Below are 21,137 nucleotides of genomic sequence, written 5' to 3' on the forward strand. Positions count from 1 at the left end.
AATTTGGCAAAAGGCCCCTCCCTTCTGCCTTTTTCTTTTACCTCTTCCCAGAAGTTAATGCTCGAGATGTCCTTTCAGAGATGGCGTGGGTGGCAGCACTGACCATATGAGTTCCTCCAATCTTGGCAAAAAGGGACTAACTTTTATGTTTGGGAGGAAGTTCCAAAAACAAGTTGAAATTAAAATTATAATGTTGCAAATCATCCTTTACTTGATCCAATCATACCTATGACACTCCCTTAGGATGACTGCACTATTAGCCAATGACTGAAGTGGAATAAAATATCATTGATCTACAGAAGATTCTGATAACACAATTTTGCTCCAATTGTTTTATAAAAAAATTTTCCAACTAGTTCATGAGATGTTTTCATTTTCAATGTTGGTTCACTTGACATCAAATGGGTATTTGAATTTATTGTGGAGGCTCAATAATTTACTGTGGCTTGATTCTTATTTGTGGACCAGATCAGAACTACAGCTTGAGTTCCTTGGGATTTAGGCACTTCTGCTTTTGTAGGCCCCGTACCCCATTAAAAAATATTGAAAATGATATTGTATTTATTTTAATATGTTATGACTGCATTGGTATGTATATTTATATTCCAATAGTACATATTCTAATATTATATATGAAAACTTTCTTTGGACCTAGAAGTGCATATTTTCTTCTGATTTGAAAAGAAATGTTAATATTTTTATGTAACCTAAAAGTACTGTGGATCATAGGCACTGTGCCTATTGTGCCTTATGGAGAAGTCAGCCCTGGGCCAGATGTGCTGTATGAAATGAGAAGTGCTGAAAAGGGGGAGAGGGCTTCTGTAGAAAGCCACATGGAAGTGTCCTAAATCCTTGGCTTCCTCAGAGAATGAGCACAGGTTTGGTATTAGGAATAAAGTGGCCTTTCTTGAGGCACAGATTCTCCAGAGTAGGAAGCATTTGGCATCTTAACAGGACTAGGCTGTGAGTGGAGGCTTCTAGTTCTGGGGCTTTCCCCAGACCAAAATCACATCTCTACTCTGCAACCACTGCCATAGGGACAGCAAAGTTCAGGCATCTGAGAAAGGGTGACTGTGTCCTTATGGTCTGTTCTTGCTGCTGTTGAAGGGGAGAGAGGCCATCTACTGAAAACTTTAGTCTTTCAGGAAGTCATGTGACTTCCTTCTCCTCTTTCTCTACCTCCTACTACCAACAATGGTTCCGAGCCATTCCCCTGGTCCCACTACCCTTATCTTTGCCTTTCCAAATCTCACCCATAGGCCAAAGGCTTAGTTCCAGCCCCAATACCACTGGAAAGCCTGCCCTGACCTCCAGAGTTCGAGATAATCCACTGTGGCACTTAGAGTCTGTACCCCCAGCTTAGACCCAGTTCTCTAGAGGCCTGTGTTTCCATGGGTGTCCTCATATAGACTGTCAGCTCCTTGAGGCAGAGATCCTGTCTTCTTCCTCTTCTGTTTCCCTCACAACACTCAGCACACATCCAGCACTGACTCAATGAAGCCTTGCTGTAGTGCACATTTACTTTAACCCAGGACTACAAATACTCACAATGTGTCTGGCAGCAAAGACCCCATCAACTATGGCACAACAAAAGGCTGCAATCACACCAAAGCTGATAAAGACGATTGAAGCCACCAGCTGTGGAGGGAACAAAAGTGTCTGTTAGCTTTCCACTCTTGCTGCTTCTAGAGACTAGGCAATCCCCAAGAGACTGCCACCCGAACCAGAACTCTGGCTTGCTATCCCATGAGGGTGTTCTTTGCAATCATGCAAGATTAGTGGGAACTGAGGAATGGGGAAGACAGAGAAGGGACCAATGAAGCACTTTTTACATTTTCAGAGCAAACTAAGACATTTACTCCATGAGTCTGTGAGCACCAAATGAAGAGGAAGGAGGCTTCCTGGTATCCAGCATACTGTCCATGGCAGAATTTGACTCCATTCTCAGACTCAGAAAAATTTTGGACCTTTGACATTATGTACTCCAATCTTCTATTTTATTCATTGTGAAATCAGAGGTTCAGAGAGAGGAAGCCGTGTGTGTGTCCAGGGTCACCATCTAGTCTATGGAAGAATCTGGTACCCACCAACTCCTAGTCCACTGTCTTCCCAACCCTTCATAGTGGGCTCTGGTGAATATAGGTATGATTCTGAGGCCCCACAAAAACCTACAAAGACTTCTGCAACTTAACACTTCAATGTCAAAGACATTTTACAAGGGTTGAAGTGAAATTGATCAACTCTATGTGGTACATATGAAAACTTTTCAAGTAAGAAAAAATGTTTGCTTGAACCAGACTGCCCTATTCCCTGACCATGTTAACTAACAGAAATGTTCCTGATAACTTCTCTCTCATTACAAGGGTGATACCACAATCCAGCGTGGGTGTTGGTGTTTCAAGGTATTTCCAGGAGCATGGATAGGTGCTGCCTGAGCCCACTATCTGCCCATGTTGACCCTAAGAATTACATGAATTCAGTGTGTTTCTTCCTTGAGGTATTTGGGGGATAAGAAGGGGAAATAGCATGGCATTAAGCATCTCTCCAAGGAAAAGGAGGAATCAAAGTTAAGGCCACCCTAAGTTTTTCCCACTTCAACAGGCTACAAGGAAATGCTTATTATCTCCTTTGGGAGTTATTCAGAAACCTCTCCCCATAAATCTCACTTCACAGCACTACAGAGAATTGGTAAATAATGGATGAACAATGTCATGAAATTGGCATTATTAGCTATGCTATGATAGGCTCTACAACTGAAATTCCCCTATTATTCTGAATAATTTAGGTCCAAAGTGCAAACACTACTGGTGGGGGAGGGGCAGAGGGTGGGTAGAGTCCAGGTGAAATGGAAGAAGAGAACTATTAGAACTCCCCTGAGGGCGATTTCCACATTGCTAGGGGTGGGGAGAATATATGGTTAGAGTTCTCTGTCCCTAGAGCTATTACGTTATCTGATTAAACTTGCTGTTAAATAGACCCCTTATCAAAGTCAAATCGCCACAGAGAATTATATTGGGGGAGCCTAATCAGCCCACCTCTGACCACCTACCAGGTATCTTGGTTTACAAGCCCTATAAGCTGCGATATGCTTATAATTTGGTCTGTACCTTCTTTCTCCTGCCCTCTAGGAAGCTTACTCAGACTGAACCAGGAAAATACAACAGCTTGCCCTTGTGCACTCCCATTAGGACATAGTTTCCAAATTTTACTTCCTGTCACATATGGTCATCCTCCCTTTCAAACGTAAAACATATTTAGGTTTCAACTATGGGTAATGGAAATACTTTAGGGCTTCATAATTTTATGCTGTGTTCTATGTGTCCCAAGCATATTTGTTCTCTTAACCAAAGTACTCTAGATTACACTAAAAAGTGGGAACCCTCTGCAAAAACTTCCTCAAAAGATTATGCATCAGAAAGGAAGTTGTGAGAATCGCCAATAACCCAGGGCTGTGGCAACAAAAATCACAGAAGCAAAGGTGTTCTAGGCGAGGACGGTTGCCTGACTGATTAGGCTGGGGCACTGCTTTGGGAGTGGGGAGGAAAGCTAAGGGCAAGACTAGCTAGGCCACTGAAGGACCATCAGACAAAATGAGAATAAGTCCCATACCACAGAGTCACTGAAAATCAAGTTCCCTGGAGGCTTAAGAGAAAAGACAAATTAGCAGTTTCTTTCGTGGCCCAATTTGGGCAAACTTAAGAAACATGCTATTTTCAGATGAAGAACTTGATTCTATAGTAATGAAAACTTACCATTTGCCGTTTGTTTTCAATAAGGTTGGATCCAATGATTCCAAGGAATGATCCAAAGCCGAGCTGCAAAGCAACATGGCACACATAGCATGTGGGGAGGTGGTCAGCCTGACCACACAATCATTCAGCTCCTGGATATAATTCAGGATAATGGAAAGTAACTGGGGTATAGATGCTAAAGCCACATGTAGTTGTTACTTACACAAATAAAGTATGTGCAATAAAAGTATTTCTCCCACCATTTGCCAACTTTTCCTTGTAGATATGAGTCACACCTAAAAAGAAATGCATGTGCCCAAAAACTAAAAATCAAAGTCAACCATAGCTTTTTAGAGCCTGCTTATTTCAATTTCAATTTCAATATTCATTACCTAGCATGTGACTGGTGAATCAATAAAGACATATAATGGTAAAAAGCATGCATTATATTTTGATCTTTATCCTTTTTTTAAAAGCAAACTTCCAGTTTCATGCATGGATTACAAAATAAAAATTTGAAATAGCAAATTTTTTGATGCATCTGGCACACTAACAAAACCCAGGAAGTACTTTAGAAATCAGCAAGCACCTTAACCTAAACTTAAAAAAAAAGAACTATTTTTTGAAAGCCTGTATTTTGTGGTTGACCCACTGCAATTTATGTTAGCACTTATTCACCTCTTCCATCTCTGCTTCATTTATGGACAGAAAGCATTCATTAAAGGGTGAATAGAAATGGCAGAGTAAAACCCTGAAAAACAATTTCCCTAAGTAGCTGGGATGATGGCTTGGTGTAGCAGATCCCACTTTGCTCTCAGTTCTGCCATTAGTAGGCAGAGTCTGCCAGTGTCAGCTGAAAACGATCACTAACTGATGGCTGTTGATAGGGATGGAAATGAAAGAAGTAAAAAGTAATGAGAATGGACCAATAAATCTTAACAAAATTCAGTGATGTAGTTACATATTTCTTTAGACTCACTAATGGTCTAGGTTTCCATCTGTAACTTTAGCTTCGCTCACAGGGGCATCTGTTTCAATCTGACTCCCCAAACTTTATGCCTAGACTTAGAAATCAAATTGACTCGTGGCTGGGCAGGAGTTTGGTTGGGGCAGTGTAGGAGGACTAGGTGGTTGTTCCAGAAACCTGAGAATGAAAGAGAATGAAGGGAAGGAATGAATACAAATTTACAAAGACTCATTCTGCAGGGTCACTTAGCCAGCAAACCCTCTTGGGAAATAGAAACTGAAGTTCATAAAGGTATACAGATCCTATGTCACCCAAGACTCTATTGAGAACATCCTCATTCAGTGGTTAAACTATACCTGTATCCCACCTGATTTTATTATAAAGGTCATTAAAAATGCATTGTCATAAAGTATGCTGATTAAAACCTGGTTATCAAAAAAAGATAAAAACAACAACAACAATCCTGGTTATTACACTACTTTGGCTTCCAACCCAAGCTCATGTGCCACTTATGTTTGTCAGATCTTGAATAAGTTGACTGACCTCTCTAAACCTCAGTTTCCATATCTGGAATACAGGAAGTATAGTAGTAGCCATGTTATAGGGCTTTTGTAAGGATTAACCAGGACAATACATTCAAAGAACTTTGCACACTGCCTGGCACAAAGCAAGCACTCAGTAAATATTAATTACTCTTCTAGTGATCATTATTACGACTTTGAGAGACATTTAACTTTTGAGCATCTCTGACCTGATTTTTTGCTGGAAAATCCTATTGTTATTTTCTCTCTTTCATAATAGACTTTCATGTTCTATCTACCCATCCCCTCCAGGATGTTCCACAGATTTTATTGTTTAGGAAAAACTCCAGGAATATTTTGTGCTATGGCACTCTGGGCCACTTGTGGAGATTGAGAGAAAGTTGGAGGCAGCTTCTTACATGGAAAATAAATTCTTTTATTGAGGAGTTCATAAGTGCCCACAGATATTCACTGAATGTCTCTTGAATGCCAGCGGTAGTCTGCCTTAAGACACAAAGCAAAGGCACTAGCTATGTCTGCACTCTCAAATGGCTCTACTGGTAGTGACCAGAAGAGATGGGCTGAAGCTTCACGGAACTGACTTGCAAGACAAGACACTCTGGAACTGGAAATCCCAGGCCAGCCAGTTACTTCATTCAGTTCCCTCCCTTTTCCTTCCCTTCTGTTCTATTCTACTTCAACCCATTCAATTTTCTAACATTCACTGAGTACTTTTGTCAGATAAATAAGACATGGCCCTTGCCCTGCAGGAACTCATAATGTAGTGAAGAAGAGACAGATTGTGGGTTAAGGATTACAGGTATAAACAAAATGTCATAGGAGCATAAAATAACACATTTTTATGATATCCCTAGCTGTTACTTATAAACAGTGTGACCTTGGGCTAGTCCTTTACTGCTCTGTGCTTCAGTTTCCTCATCTAAAAAATGGGACTCATAATGGTACCTACCACACATGGCTGCTATGATGATTAAATGAGATAAGGTACAGGCACACCTCAGATATATTGGGGGGTTGGTTCCAGACCACTGCAATAAACAAGAATTGCAGTAAAGTGAGTAATAATCTACTTGCTGGTGGAGGATCTTGCCTTCAATTAAAAAAATGCAAAATCTGTGAAGCACAATAAAGCAAAGTGCTGTAAAATGAGGTATGCCTGTTTGTAGTTGTGACTTGCATAAGGGAGGCTGCTAAATACATGGTAAGTCTAAGATTTTACAGAGCAGGAGACATTTTAACATGAGCTCAAAGGAGAGGTAGAGTTCACTAGTCAGGGAACTAATATCTATTGAGTCCTGGCTAGAAGAATTCACTCTACTAGATGATAGGTTGATGAACTCACCAGTGTCATTAAAACTATGTTACATTTGAAAAGCATCTGCCCTCCATTTTGCTCACAGTAATGTTATGAAGTTTGGTGGAACTCATATCATTCCCATTAGACAGGAAGGAAAATGGAGGCCTAGAGAATTATATGGACATGTCCCCTCTTATAGTAAGTTACTGGCAGGGCCAGGACTAGCCCTCGGGTCCCCAGACTAACAGCAGGGGTGCTTTCAACCATGCTTTGCTGCATTAGCCAGTGTTTGTAAGAACGGTGACCTTCATAGCTGCCCTCCAGGGAAGAAAGTCTCTGTAGGTATGGAGTGAGAAGTTCTACTTGAGGAAGAGCTGAGGAGCTAAAAGTAAAGAAGAAGAAAAAAATCCTGAAACACCAATTCAAAAGAACCTATGCACCCTGATGTTCATAGCAGCACCATTTACAATAGCCAAGTGCTAGAAACAGCCTAAGAACCCATCAGTAAATGAGTGGATCAAAAAGCTATGGTACATTTACATGGTGGAATATTACACAGCAGAAAGAAAGAAGAAGCTCCTACCCTTTGCGACAGCATGGATGGAACTAAAGAGCATTATGCTAAGTGAAGTAAGCCAGATGGTGAAAGACAAATACCATATGATCTCACCTGTAAGTGGAACCTAATCAACAAAACAAACAAGCAAGCAAAATATAACCAAACACATTGAAATAAAGAACAAATTGACAGTAACCAGAGGGAAGGGGGAAGGGGGATTATGGAGGAAAAAAGGGAAGGTTTGTCAAGGAACATGTTTAAAAGACACATGGACAAAGCCAAAGGTGAGTAGGAGTGAGTGTGGGAAATGGGGTAGGGGGAGTGGTGGGTGGAAAATGGAGACAATTATACTTCAACAACAATAAAAAATTTTTAAAAAGAAGAAAAAATCAACAGAAGTTCCTAAAAATGGGCAGCTGCTTCTAATCAACTGCTTGTGCTCCTTAAGGCCTCAGAAAGGTAATCTCTGTGGTCACCCTTGAGAACTGTATGCATTCATGGAACATTCAGACCTTTGGACCTCCATCTTGATTCCCTATTACCTGAACAAATAAAAAGTTTGCTTTATTTTGGCTGCACTCCACTTGCAGAAGAAAAAGGACAAATCATTAGAAATCAGAGTCAGAATCAAGGACTCTTTTTTAAACTAAAGCCTATAACCTAAGCTATAACCTATGCCTATTTCCATCTACTGCCCCAGATGCCCAGTGCTGAGGCTCAGAAGGAGTAGTCATTCAATACATATCAATTGCACACATACTCTGTGGCAGGCACTGTGTTGAATCTGTGATTTGGAGGTCAGGAGGTAAGGTGGGACATGTATGATACCAAGATCAGTAAGACTAAGCAGTCAGGAGCTATAATTAGGTAAACAGGTCCACAGTCTCTTTAGATAATCCTGAAATCTATAAAGCTCTTAAAACCAACTACCTTGGTGGCAAAATTGGACCTTAAACTGATGTGAGGTTTTTCAAAATATCATCTTTATCCACTTAGTGTAAAAATTCAGTTTATTGTAGAAAAATAAAGGTACTCAATTATGGGATATTTCTGAAGACTCCCTGGGATGTTAGATAACATATGATATATTCACTATATCATTTTCTAAAATAAGTGAGGTCTAAATTCTTGAATACATCTGGCCCAAACCAAGAGTCCAGATAAGGGATTGTGGACCTGTATAAACAAAACTAAATGAGAAGATAGCCCAACATCCCATAAAGCAGGATGTGAGCATTTTCTAGGAATCATGAGTAGGAGGAATCTATGATAGGAAGTTCAAAGACAGTAGACACCACTGTGGACCCTAGAAGTTGAGAAATGTCCCTGCTATGTCTTTAAGTTGGGATAGGACAGAGCATTTAGATACACAGAAAGAGAAAGCAGGGTGGATGGTCCAGGCCAAGGGGAACAGTGAGAGTGATAGCATCAAGGTAGAAGAGCCCATGTCATTTTCAGGGGATTGTGAAATGACAATTTTGGCAGAAGGGAGGTAATGGGAGACCAAGCTGACGGCATCTTCAGAGTGCTTTGAATGACAATGTTAAAGAGGCAACAGGGAGCCAAAGAAGGTTGGAACTTTCTGGCATTGTAAGTCTTAGCTAGCAAATCAAGACCCAAGTTTCATCTTTGAAATGCACTTACTAAAGTAGGAACTTTGTTTTAGAGTGATTTAATATTTTAGAAACATTTTCAACAAGAGGTGGACAAAATTTCTGTCAAATAATAAACCACCAAATCCCACCATCCAGAGCTCCTTATATTTCCTGAGCATTCAAGTTAGTCAAAACTTGGTTAGATTTAGTCAGAATCTTTACCTGTGAAGCTCAAGTCATACTAGCCTAAAGAAGGTTTGTGGGCTATTGATTGTTTTGAATAATCTTTGTTGTCCCTGTTTCCTGATATAATTGTCAGGTAACTCTGGTATAACTGATATAATTATTACCAGATATAAAATAACTGGTAACTCTGATATAATTTTCAATTAACTGACTCCACATACCCTGGGAAATGGGACCGAAACTACTAAAATCCAGGCTGGTGTGGGCCCTATCAGTACAACAGTTGGGGAGAGGGTTCGAGAATGAAAGCCTTTCTGTACTGATCAGGTGGCCAAGTCCATCTTGTGGGTTGCTTGGGGAACACATTTAGAGGCCTCCTCCTTCTGGATCTAAAGTTTGAGAATTATAGTGAATGAGCAGGTTCTCTCCCCTCTCTTTTTCAGCTTCATACAACTGAAGTTCTTATTTTTTTTTAGGCCTCCAGAATAAAAAGTTCACCAGAACTCTTGGAATGACTACATCTTGAATATTTGAGGACAGTAAAAATCCTAAGTTGGTTTCTTTCTTTGTGGGTTTTAATTTTTAAAATTTTTTTAAAGATTTTATTTATTTATTTTTCAGAGAGAGGGGAAGGGAAGGAGAAAGGGAGAGAAACATGTCAGTTGCCTCTCGCACACCCCCTACTGGCGATGTGGTCCATAACCTAGGCCTGTGCCCTGACAGGGAATTGAACTTGCAACCTTTCAGTTCGCAGGCCGGCACTCAATCCATTGAGCCATACCAGCCAGGGCTCTTTGTGGGTTTTAAATTTTAAAAATTGTACAATTCAGCTTGCATAGATAAGCATGTTTTTAAAGATGCATGTGTACATGTGTGTCTTAGGATGATGATACTACTTTCTAGCTCAGGTAGAGTAGCTAACACTCTATTATAATGCATCTCACTGTACAAGGGCCCCTCTTTTGGCAAAATAAATATGCTCCAGAAAAGTTTCACGTGATTTACGATATGCAAATGCAATTATATTTTAAAATGCCTGAGATCTCAATATTTACATGAATTGAATGCTAAGCCTTCTTTTAATCTAATAACTACTCCCTAATCTATTTTGAAATTTAACATCTCATATACATTAACACATTTAACCACAATCCAAAACAACAGGGCTCTGAATAATCTGAAATTATTTCACAGTTCTATACATCATATTTTATATTCAAAGTGACCAATTTGACAGCGTGGAATCTTAAAATGCCACATTATTCTCATTCTGGTTTTATTGCTAAGTATACTTTATTTATTGTGTTCTAGTTCTCCAGATGGTTGCTGGTCCACCTGAATTAGACTCCCCTGGGGTGTTCATTAAAATGCAGATTCAGCATGTCTCACTTTTTCAATCAAAGGTTAGCTCAGGAAAAGAAAACTCAGGTCCTTGAGTCCCACCCAGAGTTACTAAATCAGAATCTATGGGGGTAAGGAGCAGAGCTCTGTATTTTCCACATGCTCACCAGGTCATTCTTATGCATGCCAAGGTGGGGAAATTACAGGCTTGGAGTTTATATAGTACCTCCCTAATAACCAAAGTATTCAATTAGTAAAAGTGTCCCATTCCTGGACAAATCTTGATTCTCAGGCGTTTACTGTTTTAGAGGTATGAACTGTAATTGTATCTGTTACAGCATGATCTGACCTATAAACTCAAAATGGACTCTTCTGCTTTTCAATGTGTAATCTTCCCCCTTCACTTCCTTTAATTAAATCCCCCTTAAAATAACAGGAACTATAAGAACAAGTTTTTAAAGGTTAAACTATGGGGCACACTGTCTGTTAACCATGGCTTTCCTATTAACATTTCCAGATAAGCTTTTAGTGAACAGTGCACACACAGACACACACCCCTATTGCTTCAACTTGCAGCCCTAGTTGAACATCAGATACTCAAATAACAATTATGTACCTTCATTCCTTTGTTAATGTATTCCCACCTAGCCACCCACAATCAGATATTCTACAAATAAGGTTCATAGCCACCCTTTGTAAATAAGAGTAAATACTCTTCAATAACATGGAAAGTGCCTTCCCCTCACCCATGGAGAGTCTGAATTTTGGCTTGAGCCTTATTAGCTCATGAATCAGAAATATTTCACTAAATGCAACTTACCTGAAGGACACAAAGTCACACAGACCCTATATATTGCTTTTCCCAGCCACCAAAATTCAACCTTACCCCCATTTCTGCTCCCCACCCCCTGCTTGTGTTTAAAAATAAAATCCAATTCTGCTGACTAGTGGTTTTCTTGCCTCACCACAGGAAGTGGACTGGGTGAGTTTTCACATCACATGTTTAACAGAAGACACAAAGCTGTGTCTGTGGGACACCTGACCTTGGCTAGGGGGAATCCTGCAGGCCAAAGAGCTGCAAAGGGACATCTCTGGGCAGAGTTCAGCTCACGGGAGTCCAGCCCATGTCAGACCCCAGCTTTGCTAGGGCACTTGAGGTGGCTGAGTGTGGAACTGGTGATCTAGGCCACAGGCACCAGGTTTGATCACTGCTGGCTTGTCAAAGGCATCCATCTTTAATCCCTTTCTCTCTCTTTGCTTCTCCCTCTCATTCCCACCTCTCAAAAGAAAAAAAGAAAAAAAAAAGAAAAGAAACAAAACACTAACAAAAATATGTCTGACCTCTTTGCTATCCTAAAATATTTTTTAAATGGATCATCCTATAATTCCTTCCTGTTCACTAGCAACTACAATTTGGAAGTCATTTGATATTAAAAATATGATCCAACCTTGAGAGGTAAGTTTAGGGGTCTAACAGCAGTGTGTGTAGATCCAAATGAGGTTTTTATTTCTTTTCCTTTTCTTTTCCCCCAGCTTTATTGAGGTATAATTATAAATGAAAGTGTATATACTTGAAGTATCCAATGTGACAGTTTAATATAAAATGAGGTTTTATATGTAAAGAGTGCAGCAGCTTCCAAAGTGGATTGCATGCACCCTGGGAGTGAGTAAAACAATCCATTGAAGTAAGGAAAGAAACTATTTGAACTCTTCTTTCTTACTTATTGTTTGACTAAAATAATAAGAAAGGGATTAAGCATCACAGATAGTCAGTAAACAGATTGTCACTGGCGCCCTCCCTTGGTGTGAATGTCCGGCCACAAAGTTAGCTATCCTCTGGGAGGAGGGCAAGTTCCAAGAAGCAGAGGGTTGATGATGGGGCCCCTTCCATGTGCCCAGATTGTCTTATCTAATTTTAATTAAATTAGTCTCAAGAAAATGGACAAGTAGTTTGGAAAGCCTCCTGCTGAGAAACCACAAATTGAAGATGACCCTAATAATGTAAGCAGAAGCCAGCAACAAGAATATGGTAGAGGTGACATTTTTAACTCTCAGGGTGAGCTTTTTGTCAGCCACATGGTGAGAGCGACACTAAAAAACAAAGATACTAATAGCAATCTAATCATACCTGATAAGAAGGCAGCCAAAAATATTCAAAATTACCTAGTAGGCTATTTGAAACAAGGATTTACAGTCACTATCTTTAATGACAGATTTCATGTGACATGCATATCATTCTTTGAAATTTAGATAATGGTAATATGAAAATATTAAAACAATTGTTGATTTTACTCTTATCTAATTTTTATTTTTCTACTTTGTATGTTTTATAAATCACATAATTTATAAATTAATAAATATACTTATTTTAAGAGTAAATATTCCAAGTATTTTTCTTGATAAGAGCAAAGGATCACTTTGGAGATCAGTGCTGTTGGTCACATAGTGTCAGACTGACAGTGTCCTCAGATTTCAGGTAACATCAGGAGACTTCTATTATATATTGGAAAGCAGATTCCCAGAGAAGAAATGACCTTCGCCTAGAGTTAACACTGCTAGTTAGTAACATCTCCAAACCTAGGTCCTAAAGAGTGAGATGACTTCTTCAGGATCACATTGCTAGTTAGGAATGGAGATTCTTAGTCCAGTGCTCTTCTTAATGGGCCCAGAATTGTCTTTGTATATAAATATAGAGATATATAAAGAGGGCAAATGAAGCAAACAATAGAAACTCAAAGTGAATAGAAAACCATCAGAATGGAACCCAGATGTCTATAGCCAGCAACCTACTGAGACCTACCTATGCCTTTTATACTTACAATAACTCCAGGGTAATAACCTCCAACAGTCACATTCTGGGTCCTGGTGGTTGCAGCAAGTCCCACTGTGAGAATTAACACGGACACAATAAGCAAAGTCACGGTGACATAGATGGAGTTTCGTTTCCTCCGATTGAAGGCTCCTGAAAGTACACAGAGAAACTGAAATTGCTCATTTCAGCTGGGGAAGGGATGGGCTCAAAGAAAAAATTACTAGGAAGGATTTCTTTTCCTATTCCAACTGGTAACTGGGGTTATCTCTGGGGAGTGGAATTATGGAGGAGAAATGGAGTTTTAGGTTTCTTTTGGCAATCATCAGGAGCCACATTCACAATAAGAATAAATATTTCCAGTTTGAAAATAAACGACAGAAGAAATCTTACCAGTTACAAAAAATCAAAAAACAAATTTTTATGCTTTCGACATTCTATACAAGATGTGTCATACTCACTTAGTAGAGAGATGTTTTTTAGGCTAAATTATAAGACATATGATAAATTGGAAGTGTGTGTGTGGAAGTATTAAATGAAAATATTTTAAAGCCAATATGTAAGTAAGAAAGGTTTCTTTTTTATGAGCTGAAGATATAAAATTTCATTTTCAGTGTAAATATCAGAACCAAGCTAGGAACTGGTTTTTTTTTTTTTTTTCACTTATTTCTGACATTTGCCACCTCATGTATAAACTTTAAAATGGTGTGTTGACAAGATTTGTCACATAACAAATATGTGTAATAAAGTAAGGGTTTGGAGGCCATTAGTCCACAAAGATATGTATCAGGGGAGGTAAATGGGGAAGATTGTATCTTATACACATATAAGCTTATTTGAGGGTGGCATAAATATAAATGAGAAACCTGTTCTACTCAGTGCTTATCAGATATGATAGTGCAAACAAATATTTTTTCAAAAACAGGCTTATTAAGTCAAATAGAAAAATGATATCTAGACTCGTTTTTCAATTTAATTTTTTTAAAGGAATCGAATGCTGTTGCCTACTCTGCATGTGTTTCTTTGGACTGGGGAGGGGGTTCTTAACAAAAATACCAGGGATGAGTTACCCTATGAGAGTCTAGTTATTTAATGAGGAGGATGAAGCAGTAGGAAGCCTTATGCTGGGGTTGCCCACCTAGTCACTTGACTGTCATTTATGGGTCTAAAGAGGCCACTTGGGTCTATTCGTTGGACCTGGTCATTCATGGAGGCCTCACTGCAGCCTCAGGAAGCAGCTGCCGAATGAAGCCGCCCAGACTGCACCACTGGGAGGGAGGAGATGAAAAAAGGGGGAGAGAAGGAGGAAAAAAAAAACAGAGGGGCTCTGGACACCTGCTGGTGGTGAGAGGGAGGGATGGTTGCTGACCCTGAAGCCCCCAGCATAAATCTCCTCCTATAGGGAAGAAAATCATCAACAGTGCCAGTCTGGTTAGCCTCATCATCTATCTTGTCTTCCCCAGTGCAGTCCCTGCAAGGCTCCAAGGGAGGTGGGAGGGACTGGCGGTATGCCCTGACGTCAGCCTAGAAAGTGAGGGATGTGACTCACCAGGGTCATTTAGACTACGACATTAGTCTAGGATTATTTTACATTGAAATGTAAAAGTGACATGAGCGTTTACAGGCACCCACATGTTAAAGAGCCCTGTTGCACTTGAGGAGGAGAGGTAAGGAAACATGAAATGAGGCTCCTCTCCAGTGGGACCTACACGGGAAAACAGAAGGGCCAGTAGAGACACCTGTGACAGTAGGGCCCTTCTTGTGACTGGGCTATTTGGGATGCAAATGGCAAGCTGACGGGATAAGTGAGCCTGGGAGAAGCCTGACTGCAAGTGGTGGGGATGGGGAAAGCAGGATTTATTTCATCTGTTATCCTTCCTCTTGATTCTGAGGAGCCCTAAATGAATCTCCAAACCATGGTCCCCAAGTCTGTTTGATGATAGATCCTTCTCAGTAAATCTGAGAATTGGTTCCACAGAGGGGTTTTAACCTAAACTTACCAATATCACTTCCCATTCCTGTCTGCCTTTCTGCTTTGTCACTCATACCATCTCTGCCCCGAATTGGCAAAAGACAGTGAGGGAACATCTGGATACACCACAGGGGTCTTTGTGACACATGAAAGTGTCTCAACACCTCACGTGTAACCTTAGAGACTTAATTGGGGGAGTGTACATGTGCACAATTTTTCTGATTATTTTTTTTTGTATCACTAGCTTGGTCATTTTCCACCAACTGGCTTTTGATCCTATTCACAGCTGCTGGGTCTCTTTTGCAAATATTACTCTAACTCTTAAAAGCACAGGAGACAGGTCACAAAAGTGACTCAGCAAACCACATGGTGTCATTTGAAAATCTATTTTTCCCCCTGCTTTAGAACCTGAATTGAAAACCCAGTCAACTGAGAAGAAACCCAGGCAAAGATCCTAGAGCTCCATGATGGCCTTGCCTCTAGATAGACTTACTTTGGGTAAAATTCCTAAGAAAACTCTCCCATTGCTAGGTTTTATATCCATTCTCTCTCCCCTCCTCCTCCTTCACGTCACCCCTTATTTTATAATATAAGCACCATACTTGTGTAAAATGAAATTATTTCTAGTTGTACTTGAGGAGTAGACCATTTTAAGGAATGTTGCAGGGGAATCCTTTTGAAAAGTGAACAGTCACCCCTCCATTTATTTTTAATGTCAATTTTACTTAAAAGTCACATCTACATAGAGCAAGACACACCTGTTCTCTGAAGGTGTGGCCCAGGCTCCTAAAAGGCAACTCATTGTGTCTGCTTAGGACGTTTTCCTAGTGGCTTTATTTTGGAAAGATGTAGAATGCTGTTCTTATTAGGGTGCAATTTGGGATCCGCCTTAGATGTTCCTGTAAACACAGGAATATCTAATTCCAATTTTGCTTAGTAAGTGAACATATCAAAAAGCCTCAGACACCATGAGGTACTTAAATACAGTAGCAGGGACTTGAAAGCAGTGCCTATTACAATGTTTGATACCCAGTGAGTAGTCAATACTTGTTGAATAAATATGAGGCAACATCTCAAAATTGCTTCCTTCCTAATAAAAAAGTCCACGGGGGGATTGTGTGAATAAATATGGGCTACATTCATGGACTTGATTTTTTTTAAATAGAGTACACCTGAGGGCTCCCCAGAACTGAAAGCCTTCTCACCAGCTAGTGTCATAACCCCAATGCCTCTCACTAGCTTGTCTACTAGGTGCCCAGCATATTTCAACAACTATGTCTGAAATCCCATCATTGGCATTGCCTGCCCTCAACAGCCACCCTGCAGAACTACTGCAGCCCTCCCTCTCTGCAGTGCTTTACCTTCACCTCAGATTTGTGAGGACCAGGATGCTCAGCTCTAGAAGTGCCCAATTATTTGTTGTCCCCACCCTTCCAAATACAACCAGCTTCTCTTTCCTCTGGGTTTCTCCACCCTCACCCCATCATAGTCCCATTCCCCACTCTATACTCCTGCAATACAGTCTCTGAATCTTGGTCCTTCTTTTCCTCTGAAACCTGCCTAAAACTCACTTCCTCCTTCAAGTTTTTCTTGACTAAGGTCACTGTACTGAAATCACTCATTATTTCATGTCTCTATTTCCCTACGTACCTTACTCAATAAGTATATTTTTAATTATAACTCCTACAATTATAATTGCGATTGTAGATATGGTCCACAACCCATCTGATGTCCACCAGTTTCAGGATTTTGCATCCAATGGGAACCAAGATGTGGGTTGCCAGCAGGTAGCATGGTTATCTGCTCACTTGTGTTTTACCTCGTACATGTTCTTGATTACCCTCTTGATTATAGGGTGTATAATCTGAGTGCAGAGAAGATGGGGTTCCAGTACCCTGTCTTGTGCACTATGTTGTTGATGACCAATTAATTCTCAACGCTGATCTTTTGAACTGATTAGGATTTGCTTACCTTAGTCAGCTTGGCCACACAGGGTCCCAGGAAGTCCCAGCCTTGAACAACCATGGAAACAGATGGCTGTCCACAGAGGAGCCTCAAGGATCTGCCAAACTCTCAAATATTTCCTTAAAGGCACTGAAATTCCCCCTACTTTGGCAAATCTTTGACCACTGGCAAATTACAAATGTGTTATTTGGAAGGGAAGGAGTGCCCTGATGTAGTAGTAGTACCTTAGCACCTGGGAGCAGTGTTACTAAAAGGAAGAAGGGGGTACTGGGAGGGGATGAAGGGACGCTGGAGTCAAATTAGCATCTTTCTATTGCCAAGCGCTCGCCCTGATCCAAGCTTTGAACTAATCGCTCATCCCCAGACAGCCAGTAAGCATACAGCACAGACACCTTGGTTCAGTGTATCTGTATTGTTTTCAATTTTATTGGTTTGGCTACGGTTATGTCGTGCCTGTAGGGGGAATCCCCTCAGAAATGCTGCCCTTGGAGGCTGAAACACTAACACATCCCCGCCCCCTTCTACTCCCCCATGCAAAAGAGGGTGGCGTTGCCAAAGCTGAGTTAAGTGGGAGTAACTCCTAAGTAGCCCAGAGGCTGATTCAGGCCTGGGCTGCACGGGACCGGCGCCAGGGAACTCCAGGGAGACTCCCTTGTCCAAAATGTGGAAACCCAGGGTTACCACTCCACTCAGGAATTTGCTCGCGCCCTGAGTCTGCAGACTTTCCAAAGAGGGATGCACAGAGCCGACTCCCGAGTCCTTAAGAGATCCATGATTCTTTCCCCGCAGTGTCTGGACGAAGCCCACTCTGTTTCTTGTTGCACAGACCTTTCAGGAAATGCAAGATTGGCTGAGTACCCCTGGAAGCCTGAGACAGAATCTCTTCATCTTTTTCCCCAACCTACAGAGCAGTGTGGCAAGTAGCGACGTTTCACACCGTGGGCTACTAACCTGTCCACTCCCCGACAGGCGATGGCCCGGCGAGGAGGTCCTGCTTTGCATGTGGTTGTGGTGGCTGCAGGTACGGTGCTGCAGAGCCCTCTCACTCTTCCCCCTCAGCCCTCCCGCGCAGCTGCCTGGCGTCGGGAAGCCAGGGCTGTGTTAGCGCCACAGCTGGTCAAAGTGAGGAGTGCATTGTATGTGTGTGTTTGTGCGTGTGCGTGTGCGTGTTAGGGAGAGAGACCTGGGAGGAGTCTGGTACTGCTGTGTTCTGATTCGGACCCGAGTCCTTGGCCTCATTTGTACCACGTTGCAAACAACTAAGCCTTTAAAAAAACATAAGATCAAATTCTTGTACGGAATACGTAAAACCAATAAAAATACGGATCTTTCCACCATCTAAGAGACTGTACTTTCTGGGGTCCCTCTAGTGAACGAATTCTGTTGAGACTGAGTCTTTTGCCAGAAATAGGGAGCTCACAGAGGGGGTGCAACCCTCTCCCTGCCCCTGCTCCTCCCCTTGAGATATTCCCGCAAATTCTTCAGAGAAAATCTGAGCAGACTGGATGGCATGAATTGAGGATGGAGGGATTTTGCAGAATGCAAAGTATGTTGGAAAGAGAAAATTCGATTTGGTTAAAGTGTATCTGAGGCGAATTTTAATATTAAATGGGATCATGGTTTGACAATCCCCCTCCCGCTCTCCTGGGCTCCAAATTAATTTCTCCGCCCAGTGAAATCATAGGGCTTGGGAAGGTGCCTAACAGTTGAGGAGGACTGGGTTTGTATTTTGTTTGTAACTACCAACAACAGCGTCGAGGGGCAGCCAAGTTGGTGCCGGAGGCAGCTGTCCCCCAGTTCTGATGAAGAACGGTGTTGAACCAAATCAGGCTAGTGGGTTCCCCCTCCCCCTCTATTCCATCCAGAGAGGGGAAGCGCCACTTCAGAAGATGCGCGGGCTCACGCTCGCTCTTTCTTTCTCGAGCTCTCACTTGTCCTCCCCCACCCCCCACCCTTTCATCCTCACGCATATTACATTTCCTGTATTTGGAGCAGAATAGGAATCAAATTCTAAGAATGTCTATTCTGCCACTTCAGATGGCAGTACTGGGCTGTCTTGAGTGATTCTTCAGGAATTCCCCTTCTGCCAGTCCCCCTCTTTCTTCTCCCACACGCCCATCCCCCAGGGTTGCGCAAACCCCCAAGTCAGCACCCCCCTCATTTCTGCTCTATATTTCAGAGCAGCTTCGACAGAGTTGGGAGGGGGCGAGGTTCCTGCTTCTTCTAATTATCGTTAGTCTTGAGCTTTTAGAAGTGACGCGGACTTTGCAAAGAGGGAGCGTCGAATGGCAAGCGAAGGAGCAGGTTGCAGGGAAGTGTTTTGATCCCCAGACAGCTGGGATTTACCACTGGCTGCAAGTCTGTCGACACACGCACACAAACACGCTCACACCGCCACTCTGGCCAGGGAGATTCCAACGCAAGCTGGGCGCTCCAATCTCAGCGCGTCCCCCCGCCCGCCCCCGCTGGGCCGCTCCCCTGGGGTTCTGGTTCAAGATCGAGATGCTGGGGCTTGCGGACCCCCACCTTTGCCCCGCTTCCCGCTCCCAGGCTCTCCAGGTGGTCAAGGCGCTCACAGTCCAGACAGCAGTGCACTCACCCCTTGCTGCCGCCGCCCCTAGAAAAGGCGACGAGACTTACCCATAGAATCAGGCAGGGACATGTCGCTGGACCGCTGCTGAGTCAGGGACTGATGCATGGTGAATGCTGCCCCGTTGCCCCGGCCAACGAAGCTGCCACAAGCGCCCCCAGGCTCAGGACGCGCCGCAAAGCATCTTACTCCGCGGCAGCCGCTCCCCGTCTCTCCCAAAGCTGAGAGAGAGAAACTGTCTCTGTTTGCGAGCTGCAGCCCAAGTGCCTCCTCCTCCTCCTCCCTTCCCCTGTTCTCCCTCCCTCCTCTTGTGCCTCTCTCTGCTTCGGGAGGCAACAGCATTGGCGGTCCGAGCAGCGACGTGCGCTTGCGCAAGACCCCCTTCCTCCCCCTCCCCCCAACCCTAGTTACCCACCTCCCAGCCTCCCAATCCAGACAGGGAGCCGTTTTAGCCCCTTGAGGCCAAGGATGCGCAGAGAAAGAAGGGGAGGTTACAGCCTAAGGCTAATTGGCCTTCTGTGTAGTTTGGAGAGAGGGTCTTAGGCAACCATTCTGTTCTAGGATTTATAATTGGGGAGTGGGAAGAGTCAGAGGTTCAGAGCTGAGACACACACACATATTTGTGTAGGTTTGGTGTTAGTGCTTCCAGAATGACATAATGCAGCTGGAGATGATCCAGAGAAGGGCCACTCTATAATCAAGGGGATGGAAGAAGGTGGAGGGGACTGCCATATGAAGATAGATTAAACAAATGCAGACTCTTTAGTCTAGAAAGATGAAAGCTGGGAAGGGATGTGACCAGAGTATAAAATTATGCAGAGGTGGAGAGAGGGAACACAGCCTTATTCACCAGATCTGAGAATTCTGGAACCAACAGCACCCTAAGAGCTAGAAGGAGATTCAGCTAAAACAAATCAGACTCTGCATCAGCACCATAGTTTGTGCTTTTATTGAAGGAGCTTTTGTGTCAAAGATCTCATTTTCTCATCTTAGCAGCCATGCAAGGCACAAAGAAGAGGCATCAAGAACCCCATTTTATAGATGAAGAATCGGAGTCTCAGAGAAGGGGTGAAAATTTCCTGTAGTCAGTCACCCCACTAGTAAGTAACAGAGGTGGGATTTGAACTTAGACCTGTTGGATTCCTAGGCCAGTGCTCTTCCTGCTAGGGCAGCTGAAAAAAAAATTACTCTCTATACCATATTGAAAACCTAAGGAATTCATTAGCTCCAAGAGGTGTAAGAGGATGAAAACGAAGTAATTTTGGAAAAAGTAAAAAAGTCATGGCTGAGAGATCCACTGTGGATTGCTAAGGGAAACTGGGATGAGGTGGGAATGTCCTTGATTTTGGATGACAGCCAAGTCCTTCCCCAGCCTGCCCTTCCAGACCCCATTAGGATATTGGGCTGGAAGCACTATGTTGTTGGCCTAGAAAGGTGGTTCTGATAGTCCCAAAACAGCCACAGAACAGGATGAGGCCTTGCTGGAGTGCCCCAAGACATCTGCCTGGTGGCCAGTGGAGGTGGAAGATGAGCAAGGGGATAACAGTAAGCACCAGCTCCTTCTGGAAACTCAGCCCTGTGCA

General features: G+C 42.4%; 1 protein-coding gene across 3 annotated transcripts in view; it reads right to left on the reverse strand.

Moving 5' to 3' along the window:
• TMEM255A (transmembrane protein 255A) overlaps positions 1 to 19,865 on the reverse strand; it is a 52,068-nt gene extending 32,203 nt beyond the window's left edge. The window contains exons 1-4 of one of the 3 annotated variants that reach the window (XM_028522721.1): positions 19,605 to 19,865; positions 13,038 to 13,180; positions 3,753 to 3,815; positions 1,549 to 1,638 (exon numbers count right to left, since the gene is read on the reverse strand). In XM_028522721.1, the coding sequence (XP_028378522.1) occupies positions 1,549 to 1,638; positions 3,753 to 3,815; positions 13,038 to 13,180; positions 19,605 to 19,662 (354 nt within the window). In that variant the 5' untranslated portion in view covers positions 19,663 to 19,865. The remainder of the gene's footprint in view (positions 1 to 1,548; positions 1,639 to 3,752; positions 3,816 to 13,037; positions 13,181 to 19,604) is intronic. The other 2 variants (XM_028522722.2, XM_028522723.2) reach the window with 2 other exon arrangements.
• Between the last annotated feature and the right edge of the window lie 1,272 nt (positions 19,866 to 21,137).

The sequence above is a fragment of the Phyllostomus discolor genome, chromosome X, assembly GCF_004126475.2.
Source record: "Phyllostomus discolor isolate MPI-MPIP mPhyDis1 chromosome X, mPhyDis1.pri.v3, whole genome shotgun sequence".
Lineage (NCBI taxonomy): Eukaryota > Metazoa > Chordata > Mammalia > Chiroptera > Phyllostomidae > Phyllostomus > Phyllostomus discolor.